This window comes from Heloderma suspectum, chromosome 5 (assembly GCF_057233095.1).
Source record: "Heloderma suspectum isolate Gila_16-S chromosome 5, 16-S_ref, whole genome shotgun sequence".
NCBI lineage: Eukaryota > Metazoa > Chordata > Lepidosauria > Squamata > Helodermatidae > Heloderma > Heloderma suspectum.
Genome location: NC_139462.1, coordinates 235,204,013 through 235,216,059, shown reverse-complemented (window position 1 = coordinate 235,216,059; position 12,047 = coordinate 235,204,013). Strand labels below are relative to the sequence as shown.

Here is a 12,047-nt window from a genome sequence, read left to right as displayed (position 1 = left end):
CTTTCAAATTCTGGGGAAAACTACTGATGCAATTTATTTGGGCTTGTCAAGGAGGTGTGCGTTTCATAGTTTTGGTGAATTCTGAGCAGTGGTTTAAAAAGCATCAAGATTTTTCTGCCCCATGAAAGCCTGTGGCAACTGCAGGCAAAGTTTTGTCAGGCATGCTCGGTGCCACTCTGAGGTGAGAACGATGCCTGGACACAGCGATGCTTCGAGCCCCCTGTTCCTGCCAGCATTCTGACAGCGGGGGTAACTGGCAACTGAGATAAGAGTGAGGTAATTTTGGAGGCTGAGGGAATCTACTTCACTGATGAAGCAAGGGAGGAAAAGGAAAAAGCTGTGCTGAAACTTTGTGCAGGCGTACTCAGAAATAAGCTATTCTGAACATAAAGGAACATACCTATCCATTTGTACACACGTACTCAGTTAACGACTTGTTTGTGTTTTGTTTTTTAGACTGCGTATTAGTTCCCTTTTTCGAAACATTTGTAATGATAAATGCCCTCTTTAAAAACAAGGGAAATTCAATTATTAAAAAACCGGCCTGTTTAAGACCAAGCTCCACAAAGCCGGGGCCCTGGAAGCTTAGGCTGATGCGTTAACAGAAGTGCCCTGTGATCAGAGAAGATGCTGTGCGATGCCAGAAACTGTGCTTGCTTACAAGCAGCAAACTGGCCTGGGTCAACTCGCAGGAGGGTTCTCTAGCAATACAGTAAGGCTCAGAAGCTTCCTAAGGCAAGACCGGACCAGGGCAGTGTGGGGGATCTTTGCAGGTCCCAGGCACTCCGTCCTCCCCATCTGGATTTGGGCCTGAAAGACCAAGGCAAAGTGTGGGTGCAAGGAGGATAAATCTTAAGGAAGCACAATGGCTGTCAGAGCAGAGCATCACTGATCCCGGGCATGTCTGTTAAAGCATCAGCCTATGCTTCCAGTTTCCTGGCTTTGTGGAGCTTAAGCCAACAGGAGATAATCTTAACTCTAGCCTTAAATCAGCAGTTTCTTGGATAACTGAATCAATATATATTTTGGTGTCTTCTTAAGTATTGAACTGAGAGTGTATTGCAGCTTTTTTGTCAGATAACTTCATGTTGCTTGGCTGTCTTGTGAAATTCTTGTGTCTGTGATGACGTCAGCCTCTTTGGGAGAATCATGGGGTACAAATGAATGCAACGAAGACAAGGACAGCAGCTTGGGGGAGGGGGGCTCTGTACCAGCAACTACGAACACCAGGGGGGGGGGCAGCTTGGGCCAGAAGCTCTGGCAAGCACGGCCCACTCTTTCCAGCACACCAAGGGAGCTGAGGAGCCCTCCTGGGGTTGGGGAGACTGGCACACCCACGTGCCCAGACCACGAGTGTTGGACCCACATGCAGTCCGGGGGCTTGTACCATGGGCCCTGGCTCACTCGCTGAAACGTGCGCATGGGGGGGGGGGATTGTGCTGGACAGCACTAGGTAGAGCTGCAGAAGGCAACAAGGGCAGCCACCTGCGTCCACCCCCCCAGCCTAATCCTACCCACAGCATCCTGGGTGACCCAGGCTGGCTGGCTGACATCCTGCCTTGCTCCTCCTTCGCAGGGCTGGTCCTTGGTACCCCCCCCCCCCAGTCTGACATCCTGCTTGGCATGGAGCTCCACATGCAGGAACCATGTCCCCTTCCTGTCACAGTTTCCCCTGCCTTCAAAGTGAGGCTTTCCCTGGCCCCTGCCTGGGCCAAGGCAACTCCTGGGCAGGAAGGATCTCGCCAAGGGCCAGTGGAGCTCTTCCCTCCATGGCAAGAGAGCCCTTGCCCATGCCTGGCTCCCCAGTCTCTCTCAGAGAAGGCCCTCCAGGGCTCCTGCCAGGAAAATCGCTTTCACCACTACAGGGCACAGCCCCCTCCCAACATCCCCAGCCAAGACAGAGGTTGCTCTTCAAGGCCTGGGCCACAACACCCCACTGAAAGGGCACCCCGGTGTCCCAGCTGAGCTGTGGCATCATCACCCGGCCCCCGCCCTCAAATCCCCTGTACGAACTCAGAAGGGCTGCAGCGGCTCCCGCACAAGGTTGTCGCCAAGGGGAAGGATTCAGCCCCGGAAGCACTTGGCGACAAGGACGAGGACGCAAGCAGAGGGGTACCCGGCCTGTTCCAGAGGCCCCGGGCAGAGCCGCTCACGCGGCGGGAGGCAGGCAGGCGGCAGGCCCGTCCCCCTCCCCCGCCTACAGGCCACGCCGGTCAGAGGCGGCTCGAACAGCCCTCCGCCCCGCGCGCCCCGGCGCAGCCCAGCGACGCTTCTTACCGGGCGGCCCGCTCCTGCCGCTGCCCACGGCCACCAGGACGGGCTCGGCCCCGAGGCGGCTCCACAGGGGGGCGCCGGCGCTGCCCCGAGCGGGCTCCAGCAGGCTGAAGGAGCGGCCGTCGCCGCGCTCGCGACGCCGGAGGCGGCCGGCGATCAGCCTCCAGAAGCCGCCGCCGTCCTGGCGCGGCCGGTGCCAGGCGGGCGCCGCGGCCGGGCACAGCAGGTCCCGCTTGCTGGGGAAGGCGTGCAGGGAGGCGGCGTCGCCCTCGCTGCGGGTGCGGAGGCGCGCCGGGCGCAGCAGGGCCGCCGAGCCGGAGCGCCGCAGCTCGGGGCCCCGGCGCAGGCGGAAGCTGAAGCTCTTGCGCAGCCGGCTGAAGGTGCGGCGGGCGCCCGCGCCCGCGTCGGCCCGGGCCCCGAGGAGCGCCCACCGCCGGCTGCCCCACGCGGCGCCGCCGCGCGCGAACTCGCCGCCGCCCTCCGACGCCGGGGCCGCCTCGGGGCGCGGGCCGGCCGCTCCCTCCTCGGCGGCGCCGCTGGGCCGGCGGGGCGAGCGCCGGCGCAGGAACGCCAGCCAGCCGGCGCGGGCGGCGGGCGCGGGGCCCTGGCCCAGCCCGTCGCCCAGCGCGCAGACGCTCTGGGGCCGGCGCTGGCGCTGCTGCCGCTCGCCCGCCGCCCGCACGGCCGGGCCCCCCTGCCGCTCCAGCGCCTCGCACGCGCTCGCGGCCCGCCGGGGGGCCGCCTCACGCCCGCGCGCCGCCGCCATCGCCCGCGGAGGAGCGCATCGCCACGGCCGCCGGCCAGCGCGCGCCCTGCCCCGCCGCGCCGCGCCCCGCCGCGCCCCCCTCCCCTCCCCTCCCCTCCCCTCCCGCGCCCGGCAGGCGCCGACATGCCCGGGCCAGGCCCGCCGCGCCTTGCAAAGTCTGGCGCGGGTCCCGTCCTCGCGGGGGCGGCACGCGGCCGCCCCGGCGAACTCTTGCCGCGGTCCCGAAGGCGGCAGGCCGCGGGGGAGGCGGCAGAGCCCCGTTCAGCCGGGTCGCCGGGGAGGGCGCCGCGCCGCGCCGCCCCCCCGCCGGGAGCAGCGCCGCCCGCGCCCCGCGCTTGCCGGGACAACGCGGGGCCTCGCGACGCGGAAGCAGCGCCCTCTGCCGGCAGGCTGCGGCCGTCCGAGGCCCTGGGGAGCCGCCCTGACCCCCGCCGGCGGGGCTGCAGCTCCGCGGCGGAGCCCTGCTGTGCGCGCCGGCGGGCCCCGGCCGCATCTCCAGGCAGAGGTAGCGAGCAAGCGCGCCCGAAGCCCCGGCGGGAGAGCCGCGGCTGCCGAGCCGCGTCGACCGCCCGGGCTGGGCGGAGCGCCGGGCTCGTCACACGCTTCGGGCCGGGAGGAGGCGGCTGGAGCGGGGCTCGGCCTCCTCCCGAGCTTGAGCCGTCGCCGCGGAGGCAGGCTCCCGCGCCAGTGCGCTCGACCGGCCCGGTACCAGCAAGGAGGGTGGCCGGCGCACGTTTCATTCCCATGTCGGAGGTTCCAGGCAACCTGGGTACAAGCGGGCTGCAGGCGCCCATCGCGCATTTCACTCTTTGCACACGCTGGGAACCGACAGTCAAGTCGGACGGCAATGCCGGCCGCAGGGCGTTTCCTGCCCACCAGAAGGGGTCCGGAGGTGGGCCCTCCAGTCAGCTCGCACATCACCTGCGCTGGCCAGCACCCTCATGCGGCTGCACGGAGTCCTCGCGCAGGCTCGACAGTGCACACCCGAGGAGACATTTGTGCAAGCAGCAAGGTGTGCATGTTGGCCGGGGAAGGTGCTATCCGAACTGGCTCTTGGTCAGAGTGACACGGGCGGCGGCGGGGGTGGGGGACGACGACACCACAGACCCTGTTCATGGCCACTCAGCCTGCCTGCGTGAATTTAATCATTCATTGGTCTTTATTTGTTGCTGTTTTTCAGTCATTCAGTCATGTCCGACTCTTCATGACCCCACGGACCATAGCACGCCAGGCCTTCCTGTCCTGCGCTCTCTCCCGGAGTGTGCTCAAGTCCATATTCATTGCATCAGTGATGCTATCTAGCCATCTCATCCTCTGCCGTCCCCTTCTCCTTTTGCCTTCAGTCCTTCCCAGCATCAGGGTCTTTTCCAGGGAGTTTTCTCTTCGCATCAGGTGGCCAAAATATTTCAGCTTCAGTATCTGTCCTTCCAATGAGCACTCAGGGTGGATTTCCTTTAGGATGGACTGATTTGATCTCCTTGCAGTCCAGGAGACTCGTAAGAGTCTTCTCCAGCACCACAGTTCGAAAGCATCAATTCTTCGGCGCTCAGCCTTCCTTATAGTCCAGCTCTCACAGCCATACGTTGCTACTGGGAAAACCATAGCTTTGATTAGACGGACCTTTGTTGGCAAGGTGATGTCTCTGCTTTTTACTATGCTGTCTAGGTTGGCCATAGCTTTCCTCCCATGGAGCAAGCGTCATTTAATTTCATGGCTACAGTCACCGTCTGCGGTGATCTTGGAGCCCAAGAAAGTAAAATCTGTCACTGCTTCCATTTCTTCCCCTTCTATATGGCAGGAAGTGATGGGGCCAGATGCCATGATCTTCGTTTTTTTAATGTTGAGTTTCAAACCAGCTTTTGCACTCTCCTCTTTCACCCTCAACAAGAGGCTCTTTAGATCCTCTTCGCTTTCTGCCACTAGGGTGGTATCGTCTGCGTATCTGAGGTTGTTGATAATTCTCCCGGCAATCTTAATTCTGACCTGTGATTCATCCAACCTGGTGTTTCTCATGATATACACTGCATATACATAAAATAAGCAGGGTGACAATATGCAGCCTTGTCGTACTCCTTTCCAATTTTGAACCAATCAGTTGTTCCATGTCCGGTTCTTACTGTTGCTTCTTGACCCTCATACAGCTTTCTCAGGAGACAGGTAAGGTGATCTGGTACTCCCATCTCTTTAAGAATTTGCCAGTTTGTTGTGATCCACACAATCAAAGGCTTTAGCGTAGTCAATGAAGCAGAAATAGAAGTTTTTCTGGAATTCTCTTGCTTTCTCCATGATCCAGCGAATGTTGGCGATTTGATCTCTAGTTCCTCTGCCTCTTCGAAACCCAGCTTGTACTTCCAGTAGTTCTCGATTCACATGCTGCCGAAGCCTAGCTTGTAGGATTTTGAGCATCACCTTGCTGGCATGTGAAATGAGCGCAATTGTATGGTAGTTTGAACACTCTTTGGCATTGCCCTTCTTTGGAACTGGAATGTAAACTGACCTTTTCCAGTCTTGTGGCCACTGTTGAGTGTTCCAAATTTGTTGGCATATTGAGTGCAGCACTTGCACAGCATCATCTTTTAGGATTTTAAATCGCTCAGCTGGAATACTGTCATCTCCGCTAGCTTTGTTGTTAGTAATGCTTCCTAAAGCCCACTTGACTTCACTCTCTAGGATGTCGAGCTCAAGTTCAGTGACCGCACTATCATGGCTATCAGGGACATTCAGATCTTTCCTATATAGTTCTTCTGTGTATTCTTTCCACCTCTTCTTAATCTCATCTGCTTCTGTTAGGTCCCTGCCTTCTTTGTCCTTGATCATGCCTGTCTTTGCACAAAACATTCCCTTGAGATCTCCGATTTTCTTGAAGAAATCTCTAATATTTCCCATTCTGTTGTTTTCCTCAATGTCCTTGCATTGTTCATTTAAGAACGCCTTCTTGTCTCTCCTTGCTATTCTCTGGAACTCTGCATTCAGCTGGATATATCTTCCCCTTTCTCCCTTGCTTTTCGCTTCCCTTCTTTCCTCAGCTACTTGTAAAGCCTCTGAACAACGTTACGGACCTCCGTCCAGAGTTCCTCAGGCACTCTGTCTATCAGGTCTAATCCGTTAAATCTATTCCTCACCTGTATATTCATAAGGGATATGATTTAGGTCATACCTGAATGGTTTAGTGGTTTTCCCTACGTTCTTCAATTTAAGCCGAAATTTTGAAAGAAGCAGCTCATGATCTGAGCCACAGTCAGCTCCAGGTCTTGTTTTGACTGACTGTATGGAGCTTCTCCATCTTTGGCTGCAAAGGACATAATCAATCTGATTTCGATATTGACCATCTGGTGACGTCCATGTGTAGAGTCGCCTGTTGTGCTGTTGGAAAAGAGTGTTTGCTATGATCAGTGTGTTCTCTTGGCAAAACTCTATTAGCCTTTGTCCAGCTTCATTTTGTACACCAAGGCCATGCCTGCCTGTTATCCCGGTGATTTCTTTACTTCCTACTTTAGCATTCCAATCAATCCCCTATGATGAAGAGGACATCTTTTTTTGGTGTTAGTTCTAGAAGGTGTTGTAGGTCTTCATAGAACCGATCAACCTCAGCTTCTTCGGCCTCAGTGGTTGGGGCATAGACTTGAATTACTGTGATGTTGAATGGTTTGCCTTGGATTCATACTGATTGTATTTATTAGATGCCTGTAAAATGATATTCACTAGGTGTAGAGGAAAAGTCTGGCAATAAATCTAAAACCCAATACAGAGCCAACATGATGAAATCCACTACAAATCACGGAACCAAGCCAGACAATAAACAGTGTTACCGTGACACCAAGGAGCTGCATGGGCTCTGCAAAGTGGGATGGCCCCTTGCGGAGTGATCATGGGGTGTCAGCTGCCCAGCTCATCTCTGCAGTCCCCAGATCAGCTGGGACTGTGACAGGAGCATCATATGTACCAGATGTGCAGAAAATCCAGAGCCACTCTAGAACCCATTTGTCTCCACTGGGGCAGCCCACCTTAATAGGTCCCCCACCCTTGCAGAAGGAAGCATCCACTGTAAATCTAAATCTCAACAAGAAGCAATCTGACCATGCCAAGGGAAAAGTTAAAAAATCCCTCACCTTCAGCCCAGTCGAGAAAACCAAACCCAGAGTGTGTGTTCTGCTACACATGTTGGGCCCATAACATGTTGGGGCTACCAAGGCAGCCATGAAGTCTTGATCCAGTGGCCAACACTGAGACCCCCACCATTAGCTAAGGCAGGGAGGCCTCTGGGCAGTGGAATGGGCGGTGCACCAGCAGAAGCCCCAGTCTGTCCCATTCACCCAGCATAAGGTGCGCTCACCTGGACAGGAAGCCAAGAATTCTGGTGGGGCACACCAGTGCCTGTCCCCAACTCTTCTGCCTGTTCTGGTGCTGACCCAAGTACCCAGGGGGACACAGCTGAGAAACACCCCCCCCCCCAGTGCATCCGTCTCAGGGAGGCATCCCAGCTCAGCTTCCTCCTCCATAATCCAATCATGAATGAGGGAGATTTCATGATCACCAACCCAACCCAGCAATCAGCATCACCTCCCAAAGGCCTGATGGCAGGATGTTAAGGTAACCATAGGTTCTCTGGTGGTGGGAACAGGAGATAGGCAGCAGATATTTAACCCATCTTCCCCACCCCTGGCCAGATGATCCCGAAAGAGTGAGCTGGCCAAATCGTCTATTAATTCAAGAACTGGGGTCATCCCATGAAGGTGATTGGTGGGCGATTCGGGACAGATAAAATGGAGGACGTCTTCACACAGCACAGTTAAACCCCACAAGATGTAGGGATGGGCACCAACTTGAATGGGATTAGACAAATTCATGTAGGGTAAGGCTAGCGATGGCTACTAGTCCCGATGGTTCTAGGCTTCCTCCAGGATCAGAAGCAGAATGCCTCTCACTGCCAATAACTGTTTGGGGGCGGTGAAGGGGTCTTTGCTGTCTCGGGGGGGTGACACCAGTTGCTCTGCGGGGCAGGGTTGATGCTATCACCCTCCCATCCTGCTTGTGGCGTCTCCTTGGGGCATCTGAATGGATGCCTTTGGCCTAGAGAGGCCCCGTCCAGCTCCAGGGCTCTTCTCATGATGTATACAAGGGGACATTGCCAGATGTTGCGCTCTTGTGCCTGTCTCTGTTCCCAGAGGGGCTCCTGGGGGACTGTGATGCCTGCTTCTGACTTCAGTTCCAGCTGCCACTCCCATCTCTTTGTCCCTGCTGTGCTTGGAGCGGAAGTCCCTTCAGAGCACAATTTGCCGGAGAATGAATCTCTTCTCAAGTCTACGAAGCAGTTGCGCAGCCCAAGGACTCTGCAGCCACTTCTGACCTTGGGCCACACAGCGCACTGTAGTCTCTTAAGAATGCAAGGATGTGCCCTAGCGATCCTGCTCCGAACCCAGATCCTGTTGGCCACACAAGCAACGTGCAAGACCCCATTCTCCCACCAGCATGCACTACTGCTTATGGCCACTGGAGGGCAGCACAGACCAGCCAGTAAAATGAAGCTGCCTCACACTTTCCTGGAGGGGACATTCCATCCTGAAAGACTGCAGGTCACTGCTGGCCCTTCCTTCCTTCTCCCGGCAGGAGCCACAGCGGCAGGGGCCACGGCAGCAACCCCGGAGCCATGATGCTGTGAGAGCAGCACATGGAGGCTGCAGCAGCCATGAGCCCCCACCAATCCATACCGCTCCCCCCAAAGAGCCACCCTGTCACTGCAGCTGCTGCCAGCCCAACCCACCTGCCTTAGCTGAATAATCCCTCTCTCCAGCACCCCGCTCCAGCACATGCCACCATGGCTCAGCCACCTGCCCACCCTGCTTCTTCTTTCTCCCTGGACTGAAGCCCACACCTGCTAACTCCCATTCCAGTCTCATGACTGCCTGCAGATAGCAAGTGTTAAATACCACTTAAGATCTCCTTTTCCTTCTGGATTGTATTGTGCCCTCCCCACCCTCCCGAACACAGAGTTCCATCTGTCAGGAGATGACCTGCCTGAGTGACCCTGTCTGTCCCCCTTGTAGTACTGCTGAGTCTTAAATAAGGATGGCAAAATGGTAACAGATGACAAAGAAAAGGCAGAGGTGCTCAATTCCTACTTGGGCACAAAGAGTGCTTCTCAATGGGATCTTCTCCAACTGGGGAGAGGTAACGAGTGGGTACCCCAGGGCTCAGTCCGGGGCCCAGTGCTTTTCAACATTGTTATTAATGACTTGGATGAGGAGGTGCAGGGAATGCTGATCAGATTTGCAGACAACACAAAATTGGGCAGGATAGCTAATACCCTGGAAGACAGGAACAAAATTCAAAGTGATCTTGATAGGCTGGAGCACTGGGCAGAAAACAACAGAATGACATTGAATAGGGATAAATGGAACCAATGACCCAGGGAGGTGGTGGGCTCTCCCACACTGGAGGCGTTCAAGACAAGGCTGGTCAGCCATCTGCCAGGGATGCTCTGACTTGGATTCCTGCACTGAGCAGGGGGGTGGACTCGATGGCCTTGTAGGCCCCTTCCAACCCTACCATTCTATTCTAAATGCCAAGTTCTGCACTTAGGACAAAGAAACCAAATCCACAGTGACAAGATGGGGGATACGTGGCTCAACACTACAATCGAGAAGGATCTTGGAACTGTTGTAGATCACAAGATGAATATCAGCCAAAAATGTGATCATAGAATTGTAGAATAGTAGGGTTGGAAGGAGCCTACAAGGCCATCGAGTCCAACCCCCCGCTCAACGCAGGAATCCAAGTCAGAGCATCCCTGACAGATGGCTGTGCAGCCTTGTCTTGAAGGCCTCCAGCGTGGGAGAGCCCACCACCTCCCTAGGTCACTGGTTCCATTGTCGTCTTGCTCTAACAGTCAGGACGTTTTTCCTGATGTTCAGCCGGAATCTGGCTTCCTGTAAATTGAGCCCATTCTTCCGTGTCCTGCACTCTGGGATGATCGAGGAGAGATCCTGGCCTTCTTCTCTGGGACAACCTTCCAAGGACTTGAAGAGCGCTATCCTGTCTCCCCTCAGTCTTCTCTTCTCGAGGCTAAACATGCCCAGTTCTTCCAGTCTCTCCTCATAGGGCTTTGATTCCAGTCCCCTGATCATCTTTGCTGCTCGCGGTTGAGAGAGAATGCCTTGCCTTGCCTTGACTTGCTTGGGGACACCAGCTGCTCCTCCCCTTCCCTGATGGGTCACCAACCAGCAGCCCCTCCCCCTTCTCAGCCGGCAGCCCCCCTAGATCCTGATCTCCAGGACATGGGAGCTATGGAGAGGGCAGGGGAGGGAATCAGCCGGCCGGTCTGCTTGTCGCTAGGGCTCCAGGCCCGAGATGGAGAGGGGAGGTTTGGGGGTCCTGGGTGCGCACAGGGTATCAGCACAGCCCGCCTGGCTTGGATGCCAGGATACAAGGGGGGCGACCGAGGGAGAGGCAGCAGAGGGCCACATGGGGGCGCCTCGGGCCTGCAGCTGCCAGGTGCGGGGGAGATCCAAAGCCCTCTCAGAGCAGAGGCCGCCAAGGCCCGCCAGGGCTTGGGAGAGGGAGAGGGCAAGGGCGGAGAGCGGCAGAACCGCGCCCGCCACGCCAGAGGCGGCGTCCGGCCGGCGCCCAGCCACCCACCGGGAAGTAGCGACGCGAGGCTCCTCCGCGGGGCGGGGGGAGCCATGCCACGCGTCCGAGCCCCGCCGCCGCCAGAGGCGCCGCAACGCCCTCCGGGGGGCTGCGCACTCGCCCGTCGGGCGCCCGCCCGGCAGCTCAGCGCCGTTCCCGCCCCTCCCGCACAGGCCTGCCCTTGCCGGGGGCCTCGGTGCCCCCGCCTGCTCCAGCCAGAGGCAGAGCCCGCCTCCCGCCCCCCGGCTTCCCCACGCAGCGGGACTCCGCCGCCTTCTCGGGCAGGCGGGCCGCGCTCCGCTCAGCTCACCGCGCGCCCCCGGCGGTTTCCAGCCCACGGCTGCCCTTGCCTCGCCGCGGGACCGGGCGCTGGAAGCCCCGGCCAAGGGACCGGGGGCGGGGCAGGCCCGCTGGCCAGCGGCGGGCGCCTCGACCCCCAAGGCTGCCGCGCCCCGCCGGCTCGCAGAAGCCCCGCGCGAGGGCCGGGCGCGGCCAAACGCTGCTCGCGTGCCGCGATGGCGCCCCCGCCCGGCGGGAAACGGGAGCAGCAGACAGAGGCCGCCTTGCGCGGGGTCGGCCGCCCGCTTTCACAGCATCGGGCGACAGGGGACGGGGTGCGCGGCGTCGGCTGCGGAACGGCGGGACGCCCTCGGCCCGGGAGGGCGGGCTGGCTGCGCCCCAGCGCTGATCCCGCCAGCGGACTCGTGAGGGGCCGCTGCGGAGGGAGGCTCGCCGAGAGCTCGGAGGGGCGCGGGGCGCCGGACCTGTCACGGGGAGCCACTCGCCCCTTCAGCCCAGCCCCAGCTCCTCTGACTGGCCGTGGCCCCGCCGGACCTGCTGCCCAAGAGCCTTTGCAATGGAAATGCCGCCGCTTGAGCCAGGGACCGCTGCCCCGCAAGCCCAACGCTCTGCCCCCGAGCTATGGGGGAGAGGAGCTAAGCCATCCGCTTCGGGCGAACTCGGGGGGGGGGGTGACCCGTCCCCAGTGACACAGCGGCAAATTCTGAGGAGCAGGCGCTCCTCATGCTGGTCCCTATAGCCACGCCCCCAGAAGAGTCCAAAAATACTGGCAGCCGTGTTGATGCGCGACACACAGACAGCAGCAGCAGCTAACCCAATATCAAATTTGTAGGGATGAGCTGACAGCCATAGAATAGCAAGCTGTCAAAGACCACCCACTCTAGGTTTTCCAGACTGTCTTCCACAGCGTTCCAGATCCGCATGCACAGTCTTTGGTTCACTGGCATTTTGGAGTAACAGTTAACTAAATATTGGGTAGCCATGGCCTAACTCAACCTGGCCTCCTCCAGATGTGGCTGCAACTCTGAAATACTGAAAGCTTTGGATTTGCTCAGTTTGTCTGTCTGTCCATGGGCTTTGG

General features: G+C 58.2%; 2 protein-coding genes across 3 annotated transcripts in view; both read right to left on the bottom strand.

The window, feature by feature from the left end:
* The window catches only part of LOC146345412 (arf-GAP with GTPase, ANK repeat and PH domain-containing protein 3-like), a 123,267-nt gene that overhangs the window by 64,327 nt on the left and 46,893 nt on the right, over positions 1 to 12,047 (bottom strand). The gene's annotated exons all lie outside the window — the stretch shown is intronic.
* Positions 2,198 to 3,040, bottom strand: LOC146345413 (uncharacterized). Its single transcript, XM_084856074.1, has one exon. It carries the CDS (start codon positions 3,038 to 3,040, stop codon positions 2,198 to 2,200), a length of 843 nt encoding a protein of 280 aa, XP_084712200.1.

Bases quoted from the DNA above. Each gene is read 5' to 3' on its own strand.
- LOC146345413 (XM_084856074.1), bottom strand. From the start codon at position 3,040: ATGGCGGCGGCGCGCGGGCGTGAGGCGGCCCCCCGGCGGGCCGCGAGC.